Genomic DNA, 25,742 nt, shown 5'->3' with positions numbered 1-25,742 from the left:
GTGTGCGCGCACAATCTCATTTTATTTTCTGAGCTTTTTTAGAGGGGCGAACGCTGGCGTGTTGCGCCGCCTGCTCAGGCATCACCGGCTGCCCCGTGCGCCCCCCCGGCGCCAGGCTGGGCGCGAGCCGCACCTCGTCTCCTCCTTCCTGTGTTCCGTTTCCGCCTCCAGCTGCTGCTTCCGGAGCTGGGCCTCCTTTTCCCGGCGAAGCCGCTTCTCCAACAGGGCGGCCCGCTTCAGCGCCATGTGGTTTTCCCCTTTCTGGTCGTCCTGAGACAAATTTCATGGAAAAAGGTGAAATGCTTTATGTACGAATAGTCTCATTTTCAACTCCTGTCACGGAAAATCTGAAATATCCACCCAGCCCCACCCCCACCACAGGTGGACACGTTCCAGGACCACGAAGCGGGAACAGGCTACGTCCCTCAGGCAGCAAGGACCAGCATCGCTCTACACGTCTCCCAACCCAGCAAGTCGGCAAAGAGCACTCGGGTCACAGGCACTGGGCTGTGGGTTTAGGCTCAACAGGGACTCAGGGGAAACCAGTTAACGTCTCCTCAGTAGGAGCTTTTTACAAACTGGCATCTGAGTCTGTGAAAAGATCTGAACAGTGGCCTGTAAAAGGCTTTTGTGAACATGAGAAAGAGGCAGAGGCGCGAGAATAGCATGTCTAGACGTGTAGGTACCACGACCACGAGAGAATGTTCTGGAAATCAGTGGGCGTCCGTGCCCTGGGGACAGTAAACCTGCTCTGGGGACCCGGGGGCTGCTCCTGGAAGAAGCACGTCCACTAAAACACGCCCCACACGTGGGCCCACGCCCATCGCGTGGACACCCATCGCGTGGAGGCCCCGCACACGGACATACCTTGAAGAAGAACCCGCAGCACACTTTCTGCTCATCCTCAAACGGCTCTCTGTCACTTTCTCCATCATCTTTATCAACAGACACGTCAGCCTTTTCAGGGGGCTTCAAATCCGAGAGGGACACTTCGATGAGACTGACGTTTTTGGGAGCAGGAGGCGGGCCGGCGGGCGGGAAGGCGGGCCGGGGCGGAGGCTCCGCGGGCCGGCTGGACGGGTCGTCACTGGGCGTCAGGCACACGGTCTCTGTGACCGGCTGGGACAGCACCTCGGACACGCTGGACTCCAGCGGCTTCACCTCCTTTCCCCCCGGGGGACGCGCCTGCTGCTCTGAGGCCTCCTTGGAGTCCGAGTCCTCCTTCCCGCCCCCCTCCTTGGGTCTGGGCTCCTTCAGCTGCGGTTCCCCATCATCTCCAAAGCACACGAAGGAGCGGGTCTGGATGGGCACCTGGCTGGGGGAGAACCGCCTCAGCCGCGGGAGGCTGTCCACGGACCGCGGGGCCGTCAGCGTGCGGTTCAGGGGCGCGATCTTCAGCTCGTTCGGCCGCGGAGTCCTTTGGTTCTTGACCGAGAAGGACGCGCTTTTCCTGTGAGTGGGCTGCGGAGACGGGTGGGTGGGGCGCGGGGGCTCGGGGGACGGGCCGGAGGGCCTGGCGGGCCTGGGGTCCCGGCCCTGCTTGTGGGGGGAGGGCTGGGGCGGGGAGATGACCCAGGCCTGCCGCTCCCGCATCTGCATCAGCACCTCCTGCTGCAGCGACAGGCGCTGCATCTCCTGCTGCAGGAAGTGCAGGGACGCGTTCAGCTTCTCGATGGACCGCGTGTACTCCAGCATCTCCCCCTCGCCCGCCGGCTCCTCCGAGGGGCTCGCCAGCCCCCACTGCTTCTCGGGGTCCACAGGTGTCGTGGGCGACGTGGGCCACCCGGCGGGCGGGCCCTCCGCGCTCTCCTTGATGCCCGCCAGGGGCCGGCTCCTCTGCGCGCCCGTGCCCTGCGGCTCCCTCTCCGGCGCCTGGTCGCTGTGCCCCTTCTCGTCCTCGGCCCCGGCCGCCTCCTCCCGGAGCGGGGCGCTCCCGTCCCCCCTCTTCTTCACCACGGTGAGGAAGGCCGTCCTGCCCATCTTCTGCCTCTGCCGGGTGAACGCGGCCTCCATCTTCTTCTTCTGGGCCTCGATGGCCCGGCGCTTCTCCTCCAGCCGCATCCGCAGCTGCAGCACCTCGGAGGCCAGCAGCTGCGTGCTGTCCCGGCCAGGGGCCGGGCCCGAGTCCTCCGGCGCCTGCGCCCAGGCCACCACGTGCGGGATGTTCAGCTCCGAGCCCTCCGGGGTCGTCTTCTGCGAGCTGCTCCCGCTGCTCTTCCCGTCCGTGTGGTTCAGCTTCCGGAACTTCTGCTCGGCGAAGCTGGTCATCTTGACCCCGGAGCTGGAGGAGGCGCTGCTGCCCGGCTGCGAGCGGGTGCTCACGGTGCTGGGACAGGGGCTCAGGGCCTCGCGGGCGCCGCCCGCGCGCAGGTCGTAGTCCTGCAGGAACTTGGACGCGTCGTCCATGTCAGAGTCTAAGCTCACGGTGTAGTCGCGCAGGGAGGAGTCTTCGTCCACCGTGCCCGGGAGGTCTTCCGAAGGAACGTGGATGCCCGTGTCTACCTCGGTGTCGTCCGTCTCGGGGCTCGGGGCACCTTTGCCATCGGTCACGGGATCGGGACTAGACTGACACAGCCTGAGGTTTCCGTTCAGGGGACTCAGGTCCTGGCTGTGCAGGAAGAAGCCGTTGGCAATGGAGTCGGGCGGGGTGGCGCGGGGGGGCTGCTCCGTGTCGTGGATGATCTGCAGCGCCTCCTCGATGCTCGGCGTCTCCATCGGACTGCCAGCCTCGTCCGGGGCAGCTCTGGTCTGCAGGGCTCCGTTGGGAAGCCGGCATCGAACGTTCTCGGTGGAATTCCTTTGGTGCACGTTATGGGGCACGTAGGTGGGGAAGTCCCCGCCCGAGTCCACGTTCAGCTCCTCCTCGATGCTTCCTGCTCCCTCTTCTCCATTGACGGGCTTGAAGGACAGACTCTTCCTGACGTTCCTAGACCCACGGCTGTTGTTCAGAGAAAGTCCCTCGTTGCTGACAGAGCGAGGGATTCCTCGGCCCGGAGTGCACCTCTGTACGGTATCCTCTTTATCAAAAGAAATGTCAAACGAAACTCCATGCACTGATGACCTAAAAAATTCAGAGAAGATCCCTAAATAAGCCACAAAAGAAACGATTTTATATCATGAACAATTAATTATAATCACAGTTGTCCCTCAGCATCTTCGAAGGATGGGTTCCAGGATGTCCCTTGGACACCAAAATCCAAGGATGCTCCGGTCCCTCCTATAAACGGTGTAGTATTTGCAAGTAACCTACGCACACCCTCCTGCGTACTTTAAATCATCTCCAGAGACTTAGAATCCCCAATACAATGTAAACTCTGTGGAAATGTTACACTGTATCGCTTAGGGGACAATGAAAAGAAAAAGTCTATACATGTTACAGGCATAGGCCTGACTACACAGGACACATTAGCAACAGTGTAGCTTCTTGTTTCCTGAATATTTTCCATCCGCGGTTGGTTGCATCCGAGGATGTGGGACTCGCGGATTCGGAGGGCTGACTTCTCAATCATACCGTCCCGAAGGTCAGGTTAGGGCCATGAGGTGACCTTCTGCCTGTAGCCCCTCTGATCTGTCACCTGCCTATGTTGCTCTTTTCAAATTTAGGTACTAAGTAAAAGTCTACTGCAATTCGGCTAACAAAAAAGGAACAGAGAGAATTAGCAGTTCTTGATAACGTGAACACACTAATATAATTCTGTTTACCTTTTCTCTTTGGGCCATGTCCCTATGAAGCCATCGACATAAGACATAGATGAAGACCTTCTAATTCCTCCTTCAAATGCAAAAAAAAAAGTCATTGAAACTGTGTAAAAAATTTTAACTTATAGCAATATAAGAGATTTCATATATTTGAGGATTTATTAATAGCCCTAAAAGGTACACACTGAGAAATAGAGATCATTTTATTAAGAAAAGCAAGCAAAGGCAAACAAATCAACCTTTTAGTGTGTATATAACATGTTTCGGGAAAAAAAAAAGATGGGATGTGTTTGTTTACATTTATTCTCAACAATTTCCCAGTTAACCCACTGAAATGGCATTTCCCCGACTATTTCAAATACATTACCTGAGGCTGAAGAATGAGCTTGGGGACGCGCGTGTCTAGAAGGCAGATGATGGAGGTGAGGGAACACAGCTGCCTCCCCGCTGCAACGCAAAACCCGCAACCGTTACACAGTGTCAGCCCTTTAAAGTAAATTTCTCACAGAACGGCTGGAACCAGAAACACTATCACCTGACTCTCATCCTCATTAATAATAAATTAAGGAAAACAATATATTTTTAAACCAAAGAATGGCTGTGATTACATGTATCTCTACATATTTTGTCTTTTAGCCAAAGAGCATGAAATACTTCCATCTACAACTCAATGTCCTTGAGAAGATATGAACATTATTTTCTGTTGACAAACAATTCACAAAAGATTTCAGTATAATTTTCAATTATGTTTAAGTTAAAATAGGCTTTAATAAGGTAGCCAATTTAGTTCATAATCCAACTGAAATCTGAACCTCGACTGTAACGTGATTGTCCTTTGATTCCACTAGAGACCGAACAGGGCAGCCCACCTGGCGGGACCGAGGGAGCTGTCCAAGGTGTTTCCTCCGGCGTCCGGGGCCAGCACTGAAGCCAGGCCGGGCTCGGGCTCAACTACGACGAAAGATGAAAACCCTCAGAACCACACTGGCAGTGCGTCTCCAATATCAAGATTCCAGGCCACAGCTAGGTTTACATTTAATCTCAATTTCCCTTATTACGCATAGAGAAATCGTAGCACGTTTAAAACTCTCTTCTTAGACAATTTTCATAAGGTCGAGTTTTCCTTACATTCTTCCGGCTTAAATTCACCCGATGAAGGCTAACTGGGGGGAGGGGGGAAGGCCTAACAAAATGACTACAGATATTTAAAATGAAAATAAATCTGAGTGTCTGGTTTTGCTAAAGCTTTCCTAGAACTTCTGTGACGCAAGGCCATTTTTGCTTCTTTACGAAATTATGGGTATTTTGCTAATAAACTAAGAGAGAATTTCATTGGCTAATAATTAACCCCCCTGGTATAGTTCATGTTTTTGTAAATAACAGTGGGCTTCAGAGATGAAACCAGGGAAAGCAGTGCCTGTGAAAAGTCTACGTTTAACTGTCGGTTATGATCGTTGTGGGCACTCAAGGCACCTGACTTGACTTAACGGCCTTAGGGAAGGTTCACATGACAGTCTAGCAACTGCAGAACCTACTGCATTTCACTCACACACACACTCTCTCTCCTTTTTATGGTCTGACGGCAAAGTGAAATGAGAGATTAAACCTGAGAGCTGTAATCCGAGTGGAATCGGGGCCACAATGTTAAAAACTCGGAGTCTAAGGGAATGACTGCGGGGACGGGGGAGGGTGCAGAGAACCAGCAGTTAGAGCTGAAAGCCCGTCAGTATCAGGCCCCAAGTTCACGGCTGGTTCCTCCGCCCCCTTTTCCCTCCGACATCGTCTGACTCTCTCGGAGAATTGAGACGGACGCTTTACATAGCTGGATATCCAGACGCTACCGAGGCTAACAGCGGGTTTCCCACTGAAAGAATGGCCAAGCGAGGAACGTGAACGTCCCATTCGCCTGGTCCCCGGACACCTCGGCCGAAAGGCTGGTACCTCCTTGTGGACGGAGAGCTCGGGGCTGGACGAAGGACGGCTTCACCACCTCAAACCACCAGAAGAGCTCCGCCATGAACACCAAGTAGTTACTCTGGCGAGAGGGAAGGAAGTTAAAATTAGGTAAAACCGGACCCAAGAGTAATGACAACGGCCCGTTAGTGCGGGACTAGGTCTCACTCGGTTGTTAAAACTACGTGATTATAAACTGGTGCAGCCGCTATGGAAAGCAGCCCGGGGGCCCTCAAAACACCGAAAGTGGAGACGCCGCAGGATCCAGCAAGTCCGAGAGGTGCTGAGAGGTTTCAGATGGCGTCACCCCAAAAGGAGGGGATTACGCGACGTGGCACGGGCCAGTTAACGCTGCCGTGGCGGTCACTCTGCACACCTCGGACTCGCGCTGTGGGAGGTCGGCTGTATCTTAATAACGTCGGGAAAGTATTTCAGCACCTGGGCAACTGTCCTCCTGCAACTGTCCTGTGTTTGGCCACAAGATGTCAGCAAAGTAAGAAACAAATTTCCCAGTAAACACAGCTTATGAGTTCTGAAGATCGCTGCCTCCTGGGTTTACCGTGGTTAAACAGGGTTAACTGTCACCTATTCCGGGAGCGACCCCAAGTTAACTCCATGTAAAGCTCTCCTCTCAGACGCCGGTCAGCAGCTGTACACGGCTCCGGAACGAGGCGAGGACGCAGGAGGACACGGCGCGGGAGTCGGGAGGCGCCCGCTGCTCCCCCAGACGCAAGACCACACTCGGGAGGAAGCCCCGCGTCTGCGTCCCCACAGACCGTCCCCGCGCCTGTCCACGTGTGCGGATTCGCGCCGGGACAGAAAGGACCTAACTCCACCTGTGAGTCACACGGCCGCGGGGCGTCTGGCCGCTTCCTGCTCCCCTCAGAGCAAAGCCCCCCCCAACCAGCTCGGCTGCATCAGGAGACACACGGCTGTCCTCACGCCTGCGTCTGCACGGAGACGTGGTCAGAGGCGGTCACGCTGCCCTGAGGAGACCCCCGAGCTACGCCCCACCGAGGGGCAGAGCGCGCCCGGCCCCCGCGGGCTGCTGACGAAGGGGCCGGCGCGGGGCCCCAGGCAGCCTTGCCAAGGCGTGAGACGGTCGCGTCAAAGCCGCGGTGCTGGTTTAGCGGAGACCCCGGACGGTTAACTGTCCACAGAGCGGGCCCGGGCCACCCCCTGAACCGTCTCGATCGCCGCGGCCGTCAACCCCGACACCAGGGCGACGCTGCGCAGGAGCCCCGGGCCCGCACCCGAAGCAGGCGCCTCCGTGCGTTCAGCGGGATCCCCTTTCCTTGGAGGTTATAGAAGACGTGGAGCTTAAACTTTTTAACAGGCAAGTTCCAGACACGGGGCGGCGCTAATAAGATGCACGCGGAAAGGGTGCCTCCCAGCGCCCGCCCGGACGGAAGGGCAGGCGCGAGCCTCCCGCCGCGGGGCCGGCGGGGAACGCGGACCGGGCGTCGCACGTTCGCTCGACACGGTGAGGACCCGCAGCTGGGGGAGGCCGCCGTCCCCCGCTACGGCCCGGCGGGCGGGCGGGGCGCACGCACCTTGATGGAGGCCGCGGCGTAGAGCATGTCCTCCAGCGCGAAGTGGCAGCACCGGGCCAGGTGCTCGCGGCAGAACTCCTGCACCAGCTGCAGATTGTACAGGCTGTCAGCCAAAGACATGGTTTCTTTCAAACAAACATCTTCAAACGGGAAGAGAGCAAGGTGATGACTTTGGGTTGATGTGGGAACACACTGCAGACCCTAAGCAGCGACTCAGCAGCACACGCACACGGCCGCGGGGACCCGCCCAGCCCGCGGAGCGGCCGGGCGCGGCCCCCCCGCCCCCGCCTCAGGGCCACACACGCTCCCGCCGGGCGCCCGCCCGCACGCCCCGCGCCAGGGCGCCCGCTCACCCTCCAGCCGGACGACGCCGGGGCAGTAGAAGTGGATGAGGGCGGCCAGGGCGCAGCCGTCGGTCCCGTCCTTCAGCAGGTTCTCCACCAGCGGGATGCAGGGCAGCTGCTTCAGCAGCGCCGGCTCCTTCCTGTAGCGAGCCTGCGGTGCGAGGGGGCGCCGTCAGCCCGGGCCGCGCGGGGAAAGGCGCCGCGGCCCGGCCGGCCGACGCGGTGTCGGGGAAGGGGGGCCCGGCCGCCGGCCGCCCGCAGGCGCGCTCGGGCCACGCGGACCCCGGGAGGCGGCATTTAGCCAAACGCTTCCCCTACGGCCCCCGCCAACCGGGGCCCCGGGCCCTGCCCCGCAGAGCGCGCAGCTCATTGCCTGACGGGGACCCGCAGGGGCCGGGCTCCGCCGCGGCAGGAACGGCGGGGCTGTGCAAGCCGGGCTGGCAGAGGGCCCGCGGTCCCCTCGGCGCCCAGCGATCGGAAACCTCGCTGGAGGAAAGGGGGCGACATCGCGAGCACGCTGCCCAGCCCGGACACCGAGGCGCCACAAGCAAGCGCAGCGACTCCAGCCGCGGATCCGCGCGGCCGAGGCCGCGTCACCCAGTCCCAGGGCGGGCGGGCGGCCGGCGGGCAACGTCCACGCTCACTACCCTCAGCCAGAGGCCTCCAAGGCCGAGCGCGTTCAGTGGTCTGACCCCCCATTGGATCCTGGAGATCAGCCCTTCGAGCGAAGCCAGGGCTGCAGGGTTACGTCCAGTCCCGGCGGGGACCCTGGGAACGCCACTGTCACTTTATCACAGCGTCCCCTACAATTCATGCCGAGAAGGAAATGATTCTTCCAAAAGCATGACTTGAAAACACGAACAGGTCACACATGCAACCCAAACTCACTCTTACTAGTGTTATTAAAGCTAACGGGGATCTACGTTCACGCTTTCTCTTTACACCGGGTTCCCCGGCCTGTGTCCTGACCGGGGAGGAAAGGGGCTTCCCCGTCGAGCGCCCCCGACGGCTCCCAACCCGGAGCGCGGCTGGACTTCCTGCCCGTGTTTACGTGTGACCGACACCTCCAGTCCCACCCACACTGGGTGACAATCTGCACGAGATGAGTGACCAGCAGGACCCACGCTCGGGTGACAGTCTGCAGAGCAAACTTACGGGAACCAGTTTCCAAAACCATTTGGAAGGAGACTTCAGAGGAGCAGCAGAAACAAAGGGAGAGGGAAAATTCATCAGAATCGTTTCCAGTTAAGTCCCAAATTCCCGCCGGCAGAGTCCCACATTCACAGTTTGCTTAACGTTTCTAAATGTCAATTAATACTTCACTTTAAAACATATAGCTTATTACAAAAATACATATGGACAGAAACAGGTAACAACCCATTAAATACAAACCCATCAGTTCATGCAGGTGAACAAGACGGTCGACAAGGACAGGCCTGCTTACGGTAGAGTCCTAACTAAAAACGTAGACGTGTTGGGGTCAGAAAGTTTCCAGCGAAACCACCCAGGAAAACGGGCCCAGGTGGGTCCCACCCAGGAACACCCCCCGGGGAGGGAGCCGAGGGGGAGCCTCTCGGGCCCGTGGACAGAGGCTAGGACCACGGCACTCGGACGCCCCAGAGAAGCCTTTTCGGGCCCCATCATCTCTACACATGACCTGGAGGAAAAGTCACGGCACCACCTGGGAATTTTAAAATGTTTAAAAGGCCACGTTCCTCATGGAACGGCACCAGTGAGTTGGTAACAACAGGGACGGTCTAGGTCCGGGTGTTTTTACTGGAGAAAGGTATCTTTGCAATAGGCACAGAGGAAGAACTTAACTGGTGTTGACCACACAAGAAAAACTAACCATGGAAAAGTCTCGGGGGTAGAATTCCAAACACAAGTCGCCTAATTTAGGGTCAGGGTTAGGTCCTCACGGTTATTTAATTGAAATAATAGTGTGAAAAGGAACCCAAGGTAAACCCAAGCGTCAAACCAACGACGCAGCTGAGGGAGACTCACTGCCTCGAACCCGAGGGGGAGGCCCGTGTGTTTAGAAACGTACGAAACGCACCCGAACCGACCACATTACGGGGGAGGAATCAGTGTCTCCCAGAGGGGGCTCCAGAGACACGAAGCCTGTGGGCTGTCAGGGGCTGTCATTCGCGAGAGAGTTCAAAGGTCAAACACGTCTCGGAGACAGACAGGACAAGCTTCTCTACTGGGCGTTCAGGGTCCTACATGGGCGGCAACTCTGGGAGGGGCCCGGGCGAGGCAGCTCGTCCCAAACGGACCTGACTTCAGACCCTTTTCTCAAAGTTCCTCAGGCACCGTCTGAAGGAATGGAGTTAAACGAAAAGTGGGTTACCGTGGCTAATTGCGGAGGGGCCCGGTCAAGGCGGAATTCGCCGGGGCGGAGGCAATCGGGCACAGCACTCACCGGCTCGCTCCGGGACAGCGGCTATTTTAGGCTCTGCCCGTAAGTGAGAAGCAATTAGAGCGAAGGGGGGAGTCTTTCCTGCAAAGCAATTCCTTCGCCCCGTTCCGGCCCCGCAGGACACCTCAACACGTCTCTTTAAAAAGTGGCAGCCGTTACACTGAACAGACACGTATCTCTAACATTTTGAGAAACAAACTCTCAATAGTTAACGTCACAAACTCGAGAAAACAAACCCATGGGTTCACAGCTCTCTCGAAAACCACCCGCTGGCCCACTGGCTGATCCCCACGTGCCTCTGACTCCCAACAGCACGTCTGCACCCACAGGCCCCGTGACCTAGTGCCCCACTTTCAGGTGCCACTGTGCCGCCCACCAGGTGGCAGCCACGGCCACGCCTGGCAGGAAAAGAGGTTTCTGCTCTGGTTTAAGTTCAGGGAAGGGGCAGCGACAGGCGCAGGGTTGAGCAGTCAGTGCCTCCCGGGGCTCGTCGGTAACTAAATGGGGAAAATCACCATGACCCCCAGACCCCACATTCGGACGAAACCCCAGGTGCCCGTCCACAGGACTTTCTGCGGAGGCTGGCGGTGCCCAAGCAGCTCCCTCCCCCTTCTCAGTGGTTCCCGCGACCAGCGACGGGGCCCAGAGCACAGGCCAGTAATGAAGAGACATCCCCCAGACGGGAGGGTCTCGGGGAAACCACAAACGCTTACACCGCAGCTCACATGCGGCACAACAGGCTTCAGGGCTCTCGTCATAACGCCCGCAGGAGGAGGTGAGACACTCTCTCCTGCGGGAAACACTTTCGGTCGTACTATGTGACCAACACGAATGTTCAAAGCAGAAAATTCTAAGTGCCGACCCGAGAATTTTTAAAGCATGAACCTACGGTGACGGGCTTTCCCCACAGAGCAGCCGCGAGGACAACTCAGCGTCCTGGGAAAACGCTTCTGAAGGCCGGTCGGCTACAGGTCGTCACAGGCCGGCGCCCCGAGGCCGTTCTCTTGTTGTCTCATACATTTTACCAAAGTCAAAACCATTATTTTTGCCAAAAGAGCCTCAGAAATTGAGCTCTGGTCACTAACAATTTTTCCTAAACGCCATCATTCAATTCACCTCCGATCTGGACTTCTGGTTGCTTGGTGTTTACGGCCTGGCTTTCGAGGGTACAGTTAATATTCTCAAAAATAATTTAATGACCACAGCTGTTAACATCCCCCGACAGCAGCAACGTGGACGCAGAGGGTCTCATGAAGGCACCGCTTTTCTTTGACATATTTACCTTCTGCCCTCCGGGAGCTTCCACCGTGTGATGCTCTTTCCATTTCTGTTCCTGCTCCAGTATGTCTTTCAAATGTTCATTTACCTTAAACACAAAAACACTGATTTGAATTTACATTCAAATACAGCAATAAAAGAACAGGCGCCGCCGTAAAGGCCTGAGGGCAGACCTCTGCCGGCCAACGTCAGCCCCCTCGAGGGAAGAGCATTTCGTCTCCGTCTCCGACCAGAAGGACATGTCCTACGGGGAGGGGCTGCACCTGACCGTCTCAAATCAACTCCTCCACTTGTTACGTTCCCCGGGAACAGGCTGGGTACCAGAGAGAAACAGGCACCCAGTACCTTCCGTTTAATGCTTGGGAAGCAATGAAACTTACTGAGTAAAATTCCACAGTCTCTTTCAGGACGATACGTGGAAATAAATGCTGTCATTTGACAGAAAACACCCTGAATCAAGTCCTTAAGCCGTGACGTCGGACACGTTCCCGGACCACAGTGGGTTCAGTGTGTGGACCTAAGGCCACGGGTGAAATACACGAGGCACTTCTGCAGACGGGAACCTTTGGGGCACAGACCCTCGGCCCACAGCAGCGGGCGTCTGGGGAGGATTTCGGCTTCCCGGTCGGGACTCGCTCTGACTCCCGCGAGGACGCCCCACCTTGTTTATCCAGAACGTGACGGCGTCCTCGACGTCGTAGGGCAGGTCCGTGGCCTGGAAGAACGCGGAGTACTGCTGGGCGCACGCGACCACCTTCTCCACGCTGACCATCTCCGCGGTGTAGGCCATCATCAGGGTGTCCACCATCGCCAGGTGCGCGCTCTGCGGGGGAAACGAGGAGCTCAAGCCACAGCCGAAAGCTCTGGTCTGTGCTCTGAAACGCGAGGAACATCGACCAAGCGGTCGCAGAGGGAAGACCACAGAAGACGAGACTCGCACGAAAGCACCGACGGACGCGCTGGAGGCAGCACACGGCGCCAGTCACTGCCCCCAGCTGCTCGCTCGGGACCCCGCTGTGGGGCACCCGTCCCCCCAGAGGAGGCTCCTTTTCCCATTTCTCCCGTTTTTGACGATGTCGTAATTATTACCCAGCAACGCGGCTGACAGACTTCAGCATCACCTGCGCCTGCTCTCTCTCAGGCGTCACATCCACGCAGAACCTGGCAGAGTCTCCCCTGCCCGCCCGGAGGCCGTGCCAGTCCAGGCGCCAGCACTCCCGCTCCCGAGGGCACAGCCCCAGCCCCTCCTCCCGCTCGTCCAGGCCGCTCCTCTTTCCTTTGGCCTCTGGTTGTTTTGCTTTAGTTTTAGACACGTAAGTGGTACGTAGTGGCTCTTAGACGCCCAGGCATTACAAAGTGCCCTAACCACGGACACAGCCGGTTACGTCCGCCAATGAGTGCTAAGCACAGGACGGACTTTCCAAGCGCCCTAACCACGGTGCCCGGGCAAGGTTGTTCCCGCGGCTTCTGCACACAGCCCAGGCCCGTCCACCACTCAGCGAAACCGCTGCAGCCTCGAGCCAACTGTGGCCCAGGACGGCTGTGTCCTGTCATCCACTGGCAGCCGTGACATTCCTGGCACAGCCCTGAGTCGCATGGGCGCCCTCCAGGCCTGAAGGGTGTCCAGGCCCGTGTGGGGCTGAGCCAAAAACAGGGCTTCAAACCTCGGAGTCTACAAGTCACGCCAAATTCAAGGAGCTGTGCTTTATGACATGAAGCTACCATCAGGAAAAGCTCCGCTCAACACTCAGTAGACTGCCCGAGAGGAAGTCTGTCAGCAAATTTCTCCCAGCCGAGTGCGTAAGGGCGAGGGCCTGCCAGACGGCACCGGCCTTGCCAGGAACAGGCACCGACCGCAGGAGGTCAGGCCACCCCCGGAGCTGCCCCCACCCCGCTCCGCCCCGACAGGTCCCACTGCCTCCGCACAGGCCCGGGGGGGGGGGCCCTGGCGCGGCCCTCGGTAACAGAGGTGGCCACCCCAGGTCTTTGGAAGTGAAAAGCCAGCTGGAGGCAGGAGGACAGCAGGGAAAGTTTCCCAGGAGACTCACCCAGCCCAGCGAGAGGGATGAACACCTCCCACCGGCCAGGAGCGGGGCCCCGTCCGAGACAAGACCCGAGGCTGAGGCGCCGCAGGAGCCGAGACCTAACTCGACCTAGGCCGGCTCCCGGCCGGGACACAGGCGCTGCTGGGGCCCAAGTTCTGCCCCCACCTGTGCAGAAGGCATTGCTCCACCAGGGTAACTGGGAGTTAACGCCCCAACTCCTGTGGCGTTACATTTATATAGTCCTTTGCTCTAAAGCGAAATTTTTAATCTTCTTAACCAGGGAGACGACTTTTTAAGCTTCTGATGAGCAAATGGCACGGAGCTCCAGCAGGTGGCGCTGCCGTGGGGGCGGGGGACCGGCCGACACTGGGACCCGGTGGGGGGACGGACCGGCCGCGGGAAAACCAACCGAGTCACCACCCCGCCGGCAGCAACCAGAGGAGACGGTAGGGAAACTACTCCGTGATCCTGGAGCCGCAGAAAAGTTTAAGCTCAACTTGTGCTCACAGCCCCTTCGAGACCCAGCCCACGCGGCTAAGCCGTGACTTTTCAACTATTATCTGAATGTCTGAAAACATCACTGAAACACCAACAGGCCACGAGAGAACACTGTATACCTTACAGTCATCAAATGACTTCCAAAAATTTTTGATTAAAAAATAAACATAATTTTATAAGTCACATGAAAGTAAATTTCATTTTATATCACACACCCTCTATACGCCCACATTTACTTAAACAATCGCGTCTTATCAACACCGACTCTCGTTTCCTACACTGGCAAAAGCGGGTTTACAGCCACCCTGTGGCTCTGAGTTATCGCAGCCACTGTACCCATCCTCACCTCCCACCTCCCCCTGCTCCCCCGTCTGCGCAAACACGGCTAAAAGCGGATTCACACCAGGGGCCTGGCTCACAACACGGCCTCGGCTGAGATCAATCGCTGTGTGAACAGGACTCGAATATTGAAGCGAGTGCGCCTGCCGCAGATTACACGCCGTGAATTAGAAGGTCGTGCTCTAGCGAACCCAGACTCTAATTCTAGTTTTGCTGCTAAATAACAGCCGCCTCGGGGAAATCACCACCCTCTTGAAACTCAGCTCAGGGGCGCAACCCTATTTCCACACGTCCTCGATCACAAAAACTACCAGAGCACTTGTTCCGAACACAAGTCCCGACCCCTCGTTAGAGGGTCTAAGGTCTGGCTACACACAACCATCAGGAAGGTCAACCAGCCGAGACGACGCAGGGTTGAGATGACAGCCCCGGGCAGAATTCAGAGCCAGAGGGCCAGGGGCCGTGTCACTGAACCACACTCCTCACGGCCCCGCCTGCGACCGGGTTTAAATGAGCAGGGTCGGTCGTGCGGGAGGAGCCAGGCAACGCGGTCGGCAGCCCAGTGCCTGCACACGCCGCACCCGGGAACGGAGACGTCAGCGTGGCCTGTCTCCCTCGCCGAGGGTCCCGAGGGCACGTTTCTATCTGTGCTGAACGAGCAGCCGCAGCAGACACTGGGTCACAGTCGTGGGCGAGCTCTGTGACCAGGCCTCTGGCCCGGGGACCGTGGGAAGCGTCACAGCGAGAGCAGCAGCCGTGCGGGGACTCCCGAGAGGTGCCCGAGACCCGCTGGGACGTCCGAGGTGAATCCCGCTCCGCCCGCTGCCGGCAAGCTGCTCGCAGGCGTGAGAGGCCCACACACCGGGCGCACAGGTCAGGAGGTGGCACAGGCGACTCCGACACCATCGGCGGACGCTGAAAGTCTCCCAGCTGTTCGTGACCCTTCCCAGTTATCCTAAAGAACTACCACGAGTCTGAATAAACTTCACATCAGTCTCCATTCCTTGAAAGTAGAAACGGGTTTTTAAAAAGGCTAGGCCGAAAGCAAGGAGGTCACCACCCCGCTCAGTGCGGGGGGGAAGCAGATCCTCCCGTCCCCAGCTCACGATTTCGTGCATTTCTCAGCACAGTCTCCCCCTCCGAGCAAGGCAGTCCCACCGAAGTCTGCGATTCCGCCAACGGTGTGGACCACTTTCTTTCCAACACCGTCTCGGGACGCCCAGCACCGCGCACCGAGGCTAGAGGACAGCGGCCTGAAGGGGCAAACGCTCTGAGTCCGGACCGTCCTGCGCGCGACCCGCCCGCTCATCCCAGGGCAGCTTGGAGTGCCCCGTGGCATTTCCCACAGAATGGATTCGTGCTTACCGAACACACTAAATTATCCGACAGGCAGAGATTGACCGCGAGGCCACGCAAGCACGTGAACGACCACGAAACAGCACTCACGCGACAGCCCACCCCCGACGGCGGCCGACGGGGGACTCACCATCTGGATGGGCTTCCGCTGCAGGTCTCGCTCGGTCACCAGCCTCTCCTGGTCGGTGACGTAGAGACCCTTCTGCGCCAGGGCCTGGATCACGGCGTCGTGGCCCACGAGGGGCTTCGCGGCGTCGCTCCTGAGGATCAGGCTGCCCGCCCGGCAGTACAGCTCGGCCGACAGGAGCAGGCTGACCACGGGCGGCTTGATGTGCTCCTGGTCATACTGGTCGGTGTAGAACGGCTCTCGGAGCTCCTCCGGCACATTTTCTACAAAGAATGAGGGAAGAGTCTTACAGGGCTTCCATAAAAGAAACGTGATGTATTTAATAACGACTGTTCATGTCGTAAAAGCTAAGAAAGTGTCCCACGCGCATCCTCAGGTGCACGGAGCGAGCCGGACGACAGAAAGCGAATCTCAGCGGCTTCCCTCCCATCTCAGCTGCCAGCCGGAGCTGCGGCAACAGCCACTTCAGGGGCCACAGGCCTGGCCCAGGAGCAAACCCCAACCCTGCAGACCCCAGAACCCCCACGGCACACCCCTCCCACCCCAGCGGACTCATTCCCCGCACCAGCTCGGGTCTGGGGCGTCCCGGGATCAGAAACAGCCCGACCCTCAAGGAGCCACAGTCCACAGGGTCCAGGGAGAGGGGGCAAGTCCAGCGGCTCAGAAACGGGGGGGCGGGGGGCAGCGGACGAGAGAAACGGACAACTCGACGCCTCAAGTCCAGAGGAAGAAGCGCCAGCCGTGCTGACCTGAGTCATCAGAAGACTCGGCGGGACCAGCAGACTGCGTTTAACCAGGAAAAGGAGGCTCTCTGGGCGGAGAGGGAGGGACCGCAAACGGTGCGGTCCAGGCGGGAAAGGCTCGCGCAGGGGAGGGGGGGGCAGAGCCGCAACGGAGGCTGGTGCTCAGGCTGCAAAGTGCTCTTTAAACACGAGGCCCCCACGTGACAACTGACCAGAGGTCGCGACCGTTTCCACGGAGAGGCGACACGGTAAGTGGCGCTCGGGGCAATCAGCCCGGTGTTCAGTGCGGACGGTGTAAAACCAGAGCCGGTCGCGGGGGGGGGGGAAGACGGCAGTGAGTGGGGAACCAACAGCAGCAACATCCAAGTGGAAAGATCCAAAAAGCAGCTGGGGACACGCAGGGCTCCAAAGGAGGTCAGGAGTGGACGCAGCGATTTGGGATCTGGGTGACACCCAAAAATACCGTCCTCATCCAACAGCTGGAAGCACGCTCCTTCCCTCGCACCTGCATCAACCGGCGGGGAGCCGCCTGCACCCCAGCAGCTGCCCCGCAGGACGCAGAGCTCGGCGGGGACCACGGGCGACCCTGCTAAACATCAGCGTCGCAGGAGCCGAGGGGAGCACGTAGAAGAACCGCTCAATGGGGAAATTATTTGACCTTAAGATAATTACTATAAAATGTCTACATGATGGGTTTTTATTTCCTGGCACCTAAACACTGGCCGTGCAAAGACCAGGACTGCTCCCTATCAGGATGGCACACTCCTCCGTCACCCCTGCGTCGCCTACCGTCAGCCACGCTTCTGCAGCCGCCCACACGTGAGCTTCTTGAGGAAACTGGCAAACGAGGTCACACAGAGAAAACGAGGGACCCTGACGCTCAGAGGCTCCTCCACGTGTCAGACGCGTCCCTGAACCCGCATCCCGCCCTCAATCCCAACGTCTTCTGGCTCCCACTTTACAGACAGGACCCAAGGGCACAGCTGACCAACGCAGGGCCCGCGCTCTAACCATCCACACGTCCAAAACTAACAAGGGTTTAGCAAGATCACCGGCTCGAAGGTAAAGACGGACGGCGCAGGGCCACCTGCTCTCGCCGGGGCACCGCTCGCAGACCCAGGTTGCAAAGCGTGGGCTTCAGAAAGGTCCCAGGGCCAGGAAGGGACAGGCCCACGGCAAGCCAAAGGCTGTTTTAAATGACAAAACTGACTTTTCCACCCTAAAGACTGCAAACCTGCAGAGTGAACGTTACAGAACAGGCCACTTTCAACACCAGGTCTTCAGGGAAGAGACGTGCTTAAGAGACGACCTCGAAATGCCTGTCATTTCTCCCAAGAGGACAAGGCCACCATTTTCTAAGAAACGGTTTGGACTCGTGGCACATTTTGAAAGAACCGAAACAGCACATTAGGAGATAAACAGGCAAATCAAAGATAAGAGGTTTCGCCCTCTCCCCATGTGCAGCCTGGAGATAAGTGACTACCTGAGGGGCGGCCACCGTGTGAAACTCCACTCCCAAGCCTGCGAGGACACGGGACTAGTTCTTCCTGCGCACCAGGCCGTGAGCAGAACCTACCCCGGCCCTGTCATCATCAATCTCACGGGATCTCGGTTTTGAAATCCGCCATCACCTGAAACGCTTGAGGTACAGGCGGAGGGGTGGAGACAGAATTGCCCAAGGCATTCTCTGTAACTTTCTACAACGCTGGGGTGGTACCAGCTGCATCCACGGGCAGTGACCTCGAGGTCTCTTTAAAGCAGTGCCCGTTTCCCAGCCCCTCTCCCTTCTGCAACAGGACTCCCTCCAAAGCTGGGCCTCTGGTCGGTCACCCACACTCCCGGCCGCAGAGGCAGCCAGATACAGTGGGAACAGGGGCTCTGGGTTTAAGAAGACCAGGCTTCATCGCAATGATTGTCTGAGTGCGAGTTTCCCCCAACTCCACCTCGCTGCAGCACCACCCCTGCCCTGTGCCCCTGGCCCTGAGTCTTCTGCCACAATGTGCTGTGCCCGGGCCTTCTGCACACGCCCGGGCCTTCTGCACACAGCCGGGCCTTCTGCACACGCCTGGGCCTTCTGCACACAGCCGGGCCTTCTGCACACGCCTGGGCCTTCTGCACACGCCTGGGCCTTCTGCACACGCCTGGGCCTTCTGCACACAGCCGGGCCCTCTGCACACGCCCTGGCCACTCCTGCCTCCTGTTCCTCCTCTAACCCTCACAGGGTCGGCTCTTTCCATTGGGCCCCAGTTGGACACCATCTCCTCGGATATACTTCCCTGACCCCAGTGGGTTCCTTCCCACTTCAACTCTCCCCATAACAGCTGTCACTACCCTGTAAAACACACAGGTGTGTTTATCCCGCCTCCTCCCACACAGCACATCAGAACCTTGGGGACAGCGGTGCACCTCTGGGTGTCAGGACGCCTAGAATGGGGCCCACCCCCAGCAGGCACCAGAATGTTGCCTAAGTGTGAAGATCCGAAACCCGGAGCTGTGTCCTCAGACAGATGCCAGTGAAAAGTTTCCTCCCTCCTCCCGCTTATCACATGCTGGGCTAGGTGCTGGGCAGCATTCCTGAGCTCCCGGCACCACCTCCGCCCTCCCGCTGCCCCGGGAGACCACAGCACCTCCCACGAGCTCCTCCAGTCCCTGCACCTGGACGCCTCAACCTCGCCACGGGAGCCGGGCTTCTCTGTGACAAAGGGGCGCACGTGGGAGGGGAAGGACCGAGTGAGCGCTGGTGGGCGGGAATGGGAGTGTCAGCATGAAAGGTGGTGTTTTATATCCACCCGCGGGGAGGAACAGATGTAGCTTCGTGTTACGTTCGCACACGCGTGTTTCCTCGCTTGTCAGCTAAATGAGCACACACCTGTAACCTGGACCCCGATACCTTTCCCGCTGGAAGGAACCAGGGCTCCCAGAGAAATGGCTGCTTCCAGGGCCGAGCAGGAAAAGTGCAGGATAAGCCAAGAATCTGTGTGTGTGCGTGTGTGTGTGTGTGCACACAGAGATACACACGTACACACATACACATGTACACACATGTGCACATATACACACATGTATGCATGTGTACACGCATTCACTAGTACACACTAGTTCACATGTACACACACTGTGCGGGAGGGAGGGAGGGGAGAGAGAATAAAACGAATGGGACCAAGTGCTGACAACGGGCCAATCTGTGTAACGGGCACGCGGAGTTCTCTGTAGCATGTCCGACATTTGAGATTATGCTGAAAAACAAGGTTATGGAACCTTGAGATTCTCAAAATCAACCTTTTCCCCTCAACTTGAGCATCTTCTCGTGTCCCTGACACCCACGAACCACCTACCTGCACACCCGGAATCCTGGGAGTCATCACCCCCCCAATCCAGGCCCAGCCCACCCCCACCCTGGATTCCGCCTAGAACCCCTTCTCTCCCTCTACGAACAACCTCATCTTTCCAGTTTCAATCACAGGTCACAGGAGACTCCAAACCGTCATCCCCAGCCCCCGCTCCTCAGTCACACGCATTCCTGCAGCTAACGCCCTCCCTGGGTCCCTCCGATGCTTGGCCAACACATCAGCCTCCAGCTTCCCAAGAACAGAGGCGACCAGCCGTCCCCCAACCTGCCGCCTTCTCTGCCAAGGGCTCCGCGGCTCGTCCCAGACACTGAACCTCAAAGCTCAGGTGGCCTCGTCCTGACACACTCACTACCTTCTACTTCCGACCACTCCCCGGGCACCCCAAATTCAGTCATTTAAATGACACTAGGATCACCTCTCCACAGCTCATGCCTCTATCCCATTAATCTGACTTCCACCCGTGCAGGGCAGTGGCCAGGGCACAGATGAGTCAGATTCCCGGGGTTCAGGCCCCGGCCCCGGCTCCGTAAGCTGGGTGGCTCTGGATGAGTTCCTACCCTCCGGGCCTCAGGCTCCTCACCCGTACCGCTGGTATGATTAACAGTTTCCAGCTCTTAAGCTGTCATGAGGATTAAAGTGAGATAAGACCTGTAAGTGCCTGACTCGGGTGAACACAAGTAAGTGCTCGGTACCTGAGGGCCGCTTTCCCTCCTTCCCAGCCCTCCGCCAGCTCCGGGGATGGCCTGCTGGCCCCTGCTGGCCCCTGCTGGCTCCGCGACGCCTTCCCAAGCTGGCCTCTGCCGCGAGCCCTCCTGAGGAAGCTTAAATCCCACGCTAAGGTCTCCAGATTCAAGGACTTAGTAGGGACGAGTGTCGTTAGAGGCTCTGTGCCCACCATCTTCTCCAAAGGATGGAAGGGAGCAGAGCATTTAAGGCCAACTCAGTAACGTCGCTGCTAAGTGGGTCAGGCTGCTGGGGGGCGGGGGCACCGTTAACCTCCCCGGCCTTTGCAATCTGCTTAAAGTAATTAGAGTGTCTGTTTATTGGTTAAAATGTACCTAAAAAACCTTATTCCTTATTTGATCAAAACTGTACCTGCATTCTTCCACAAAATAAACTAAGATTTGGGCTATCTGGGGTATTTCTGGTGTAAAGAGAAGGACATGCTTCTAAGCGTCTGACGTGAGACCAGATTAAGCGAATCTCCACCTGCTTTCTAGGTACTACGATGCTCACGCTTTCTTTCTTTTCTATGGCTCAGTAACTTCATTCTATGCCCACAGGTGACTTCTAGTTATCATTTTAAAGGACTTTTTCAACACATGGTTCTAAATCTCACTACTTTTTAATATGTCAAAAGATAGAAAGTTTATCATGGAAAAAGACTAAATCCAAGCCCGAAGACGCTATAGCTCATAGTTAAAGAAGTGATTTTAGTAAATCAGAACAAAGTTGGGCTAATTTTTGAATGACTAAATACCATCAGGTAATAACCTTTGAACTCTGTAGTCTACTAACATTTGCTGCATAAATGTCTGCAGCAAATGAATATTGATATCAAAAGAACAAAATGTTACTTTTTTCTGGTTTGCCCTAAATATATTTATATTTGGAAAGATTGTTGACAAAAGACTAAACAAAATATGCAAACACAGCACTGTTACTAATGTATTCATTTCTTGTTACTAAGTCACTTTGAGGTCTTTAAGGGCTTTTTCATGATTTTTTAAAACCCATTCCAACTGTTGCCAAGGCAAATGTTACTAAAGTACTAACAATATCCATTTAAAGCATCTGACAGTTTAAGATCTGCCCACTCCTTAAAGAAAAAAAAGTCCTAAAGAAAAAAAAGACTTTTAACGTGTACTAGATGCACATTTTTTACACTTGCAGATAAGAGGATTACTCTGCAGAGTGAGGTAGAGTCAGAAGGACCTGAGCATGCAGAACCCACGACTGGCCAGATGTTTCAGCTTGAGTAAATCGCTGAGCCTACTCCCTCATCTGCAAAACGAGAACAGCTGTGGGAAGGAAGGGAGCAAGTATTTTACTTCAAGGACTGGGGACCTACGGGCATGCCCGGTGGGCAGCAATGCAAGCCCTTGGAGTCAGTCAAATCCAGACTCATCCCTGCCCTTAAGAAAGAGTGACTGGTGAGAAGGTGGTCTGACCTCTCTGTGCACTGCGCTGTTCTACTAGAATGGGGAACACAGCACCCACATCACCGAGTCGCTGCAAATCCCGAATGGACGACTCGGTGCACCACACGGGGCCAGAGGTGCCGCTGATATTAGATTCCCTCACTTCCTTTCTCCCGGAAGTGTGTTCACTACAAGTCCCTCCTGTGCCCAAAATCTAGGGAACAGGCCTGACAGACCTCAGGAAGGAGGCAGTTTCCAGTTCGGAGCCTTGTGAACCCGGGACCACATGCTGGCATCTGTGCCCTGAGTGTCCTCGGTTTCAGGAGAGAAAACACTGCTGATGTTCCCTTGCTGTCCCACACGGGTCACTGTACACCCTTCCCTCTTCCCACCTTTCCTACGCACTCAAATAGCCTTCACTTCTCCTCCAGATGGGCTCTGGCTTCAGGATGCCGCTGAAGCTGAAGCCAAAACACATCTCCTCTTCTTGCTGCTGGTATCAGTGATGCCAGAAAATAAAAACACACTACCGTTCGCTGCCGCCTCCTGTGGGTTACTGGACACACTGAGTTCCAAAACAATCCTTAACATGGAAATTACTTCAAAACGACTTTTTACATTTGCTCCTGGTGCCAGTTTTAAAACGTTTTACATATTTATAAAGTCAGGCCAATGCGGAGTTTCCCTCAAAACTAACTCAACTCCCCGGACACTGAGATTCATTTGCCAGTTAACTAAAACGTGCAGTCTGAAAAATATCTGGCTGTGTCAGTTTCAGCAGTAAGAATGAATTAAACCTTTACCCACATATTGTCACAGCTCTAAAAGCGGACATAAGCCATTCCCCGCCCCCTACCTCCCCCAAAAAACACACTTAACATCTGGTAAATGCTAAGAAACTTTCCAGCAAATATTTTATGGACCCAAAACTGGTTCACCGGGGCAGAGATCTTACAAAATGACTTGAAGCTGCCAGATGACAGTGCCCTCCGGGAGCACCCTACAAGGGGAAACTCCCCTTTCCCCAGCCTTCCTCGGCATGGGCTCCCCCAAAGGCGCCGCAGAGGAATTAGCCGAGGCCCTCTTCCTGTTATTCCACAAAGGCTGGGTGCCGGGCGAGTGCTTCACTGCCAATTTGTGTCAACAGCACAGGCCCTGAAAAACACTATTTAAAAATAAAAAATAAAAAAAAAATCCCACAGTAGGGAGTTTTTGTTTCCCTTAATTTATGAAGCCAAAATCCGTTTGGAAAAAAAAAGGGGGGGGGGAGGGATACATCTCGCTGGTAAACACGAAATGGAAACAGTATCGTCGCTAAACCGCAGCTTTCGCAGCGCCAGCCACGCGAGGGGAGCGCCGCGGGGGCTCCACGGCTCAGAAATTCACGGCGCGTCTGGACGCGGGCGCCCGGCGCTCCCGGGGCCTGGGCAGGAGCCCTCGCTCCGCGCGTCGAAATCAAGGCAGGACGACGGGCCTCTCCCGTCCTCCAATAATAAAGACACCGGCTCGGATCTGCGGCCGCGACTGTGAGTGGGGAGGGGGCATCGCAGGGGGGAGAGGAGCGCCGAGGGGGCCACCCCGGGTCGGACCCGGGCAAAGCGCCTGGAAACAAGCGGTCCCATCCCGGAGAGCCCGCCAGACCCCGCCTGACGCCCGGGCGCCGGGCTCCGGCCCCTTCCTTCCCCGCCCGGGCCCGCGGGCCGCGCCGCGCACCGGCTGAAGGATGCGCGCGGGGCCGGAGCGCGCGCCCCCCGAGGGGCCGGGCGGGGACGCCGCCGCCTACCTGTCCCGAAGGCTTTGGCCACCAGCCAGGCCAGGTTGCAGGCGATCTTGGCCCGGGAGAAGTCGTAGTGGTCGAAGGGCTTGATGGCGGGGACAATGAAGGTCCTCCGGAGCTCCCGCGGGTCCGCGGCGTCCCCCATGGTCCCGGGATGCGCGGTGCTGGGCGCCGGGCGCGGGCGCTCACATGGTGCGCGGCCCGGGCGGAGGGGCGGCTGGGTGTCGGCGCGCGGGGAGCCCCCCGCCTCCGGCCGCCGCCGCCCGGCCCGGGACCGGCTGCCGCCCGGCCCGGGACCGGCCGCCGCCCCCGCCGCCCGCGAGCGCGCGTGAGCGAGGCCGCTCCCCTTTGTCTGCGCTCGGCCGCACGGCGGGGGCGGCGGCCGCGGGCGCGGGGATGCTGCGGGCTCAGCCCCGGCGCCGGGGACCCGCGCCCGCCATCGCCAGGCTGCGCGCCCTCCCGCAGGCCGCGGGCGCAGGGGCGCGGGCGGGGGCGGCCGCCCGCACGACGCTCAGGAAACGTCAAAATCCCTGCGGCCGGCCCCCCGCCGCCGGCCCGCGTCGGCCGCCCGGGAGACGCCGCGCGCCGGGCTCGCCGCTCCCGCCGTACCGGGGCCGCCCCGGGGCTCTCCCCGCTCCCGCCGGGCCCGCCGCCGCCCTGGGCCGCCGCCGCCGCCGCCACCACCGCTGCGGTTTTCCGGCTGCGGCACTGGACCGAGGGAGCAGCTGCGGGCACTGAGCATGCGCCCTCGTGCGGCCACGCCCCGGCCACGCCCCGCCCCCGGCCCCGCCCCCAGGCCGGCCCCGCCCGGCTCTCCAGTCGCCGCAGGGATCCTGGCCTGGAGGCCCCGCGCAGTGAGCATGCGCAGAACCTCCGCCGCCCGGCCACGCCCCCGGGCCACGCCCTAGTGCCCGCCCCCTACGGCTCCCCTCCAGTCGCAGGCTTCTCGGCCCTGACGCACTGAGCATGCCCAGCCTCGTTCCCGAGCTGGCCACGCCCCGCCACGCCCTAAGCCACGCCCCGGGCCCGCCCCTGACCGGCTTCTCTCGGGCCGCGGGCGTCGGAGCCGCGGGCTGGGCTCACTGGGCATGCGCCGCGCTCCCCGCCCCAGGGCCCGGCGCCCCGCGGCTGCTTTGTGACCGCGCGTCCGACGCGCGCCCGGGCGCAGGTCCTCGGCGTCCCCCGCGCTGGGCCGCCGCCGCTGCGGGGAGAGGGCAGGGAACCCGCGGGAGGAGGGCGGCCCGGTGCTGGCTCTCACGCATTAGCCAGGCGGCGGGCAAGCAGAGGGAACTGGTGTCTGTTCAAGTGCTCGTGCGCCCCGCGCTTTGCTGCGACCCCGACGTGCACAATTTTGGGCTATAACCCCAAAGGGGGGGGTCGTCGCTGGTGGGCCACGGAACCACGGAGGCGAAGCGCGTGCACTTACTCGCAGGTGGTTTAACGGGGTTTGAGGGTCGGGGAAGCCCCCACCGTGGTCTGGCACCTACACGCACCTGACCGCGACGGCGTCATTCGGTCAGAGCCGCGCTGCAGCTTCCCAAAGGGACCTGCTTTCTCAGAGCTGTGCCCTTGCCCAGAGTGCTCCCTCCGCCCGCCTGCCCGACTCCTGCTCCATCCTCAAGCTTCGTTACGGTAATCGCCTCCTCCAGGAAGCCCTCCTGGACTGCTTCTGACACCCAGCCAGGGCCCTCACACAGGCGCCTCCCCCACCTGCTTCCAGAGCACCCTGTTTGCATTTCTGTCCTAGCATTTGGCCACCCCTCTGTCTTTCCTGCGGATGACAGGGTCTACCTCCAGCCCCTGGACAGTGCTCCCACCACAGTAGCTGCTCAGTGACTATTTAGGGACTGAGGATGGATATTATAGCGGTTAATACTTGTTCAGTTTATTCAACTCCCTAATTCCTCACAATATCTCACTGCAATACATTATCTAATTTTAATTATGACCAAATCCTGCGTTACCTTCATTTCACAGATGAGAAAAGTAAAGCTCAGGAAAAAAATTTAAATCAGCCTGTAGCCCCACAACTAGTAAACTGGCAGACCCAGGACGGGAACCCAGAACGGTCATTACCCAAAGCCCATGTTTTAACTACCAGAGCCTCCCCAGAATTACCT

General features: G+C 58.2%; 1 protein-coding gene across 2 annotated transcripts in view; it reads right to left on the bottom strand.

Annotated features, from left to right (window-relative positions):
• The window catches only part of CAMSAP2 (calmodulin regulated spectrin associated protein family member 2), a 28,404-nt gene extending 4,554 nt beyond the window's left edge, over positions 1-23,850 (bottom strand). The window contains exons 1-12 of one of the 2 annotated variants that reach the window (XM_087828879.1): positions 23,629-23,850; positions 15,615-15,874; positions 11,908-12,069; positions 11,251-11,334; positions 7,559-7,700; positions 7,206-7,345; positions 5,641-5,734; positions 4,569-4,650; positions 4,067-4,146; positions 3,703-3,772; positions 868-3,061; positions 134-270 (exon numbers count right to left, since the gene is read on the bottom strand). In XM_087828879.1, coding sequence (XP_087685005.1) covers positions 134-270; positions 868-3,061; positions 3,703-3,772; positions 4,067-4,146; positions 4,569-4,650; positions 5,641-5,734; positions 7,206-7,345; positions 7,559-7,700; positions 11,251-11,334; positions 11,908-12,069; positions 15,615-15,874; positions 23,629-23,767 — 3,584 coding nt within the window. In that variant the 5' untranslated portion in view covers positions 23,768-23,850. Of the gene's footprint in view, positions 1-133; positions 271-867; positions 3,062-3,702; positions 3,773-4,066; positions 4,147-4,568; positions 4,651-5,640; positions 5,735-7,205; positions 7,346-7,558; positions 7,701-11,250; positions 11,335-11,907; positions 12,070-15,614; positions 15,875-23,628 lie in introns of those variants that run through there. The other variant, XM_087828880.1, reaches the window with a different exon arrangement.
• Positions 23,851-25,742: the final 1,892 nt, after the last annotated feature.

Source organism: Miniopterus natalensis, chromosome 21, assembly GCF_054644295.1.
Source record: "Miniopterus natalensis isolate mMinNat1 chromosome 21, mMinNat1.hap1, whole genome shotgun sequence".
Taxonomy (NCBI): Eukaryota; Metazoa; Chordata; class Mammalia; order Chiroptera; family Miniopteridae; genus Miniopterus; species Miniopterus natalensis.
This window is presented reverse-complemented; position numbering and strand designations above follow the sequence as displayed.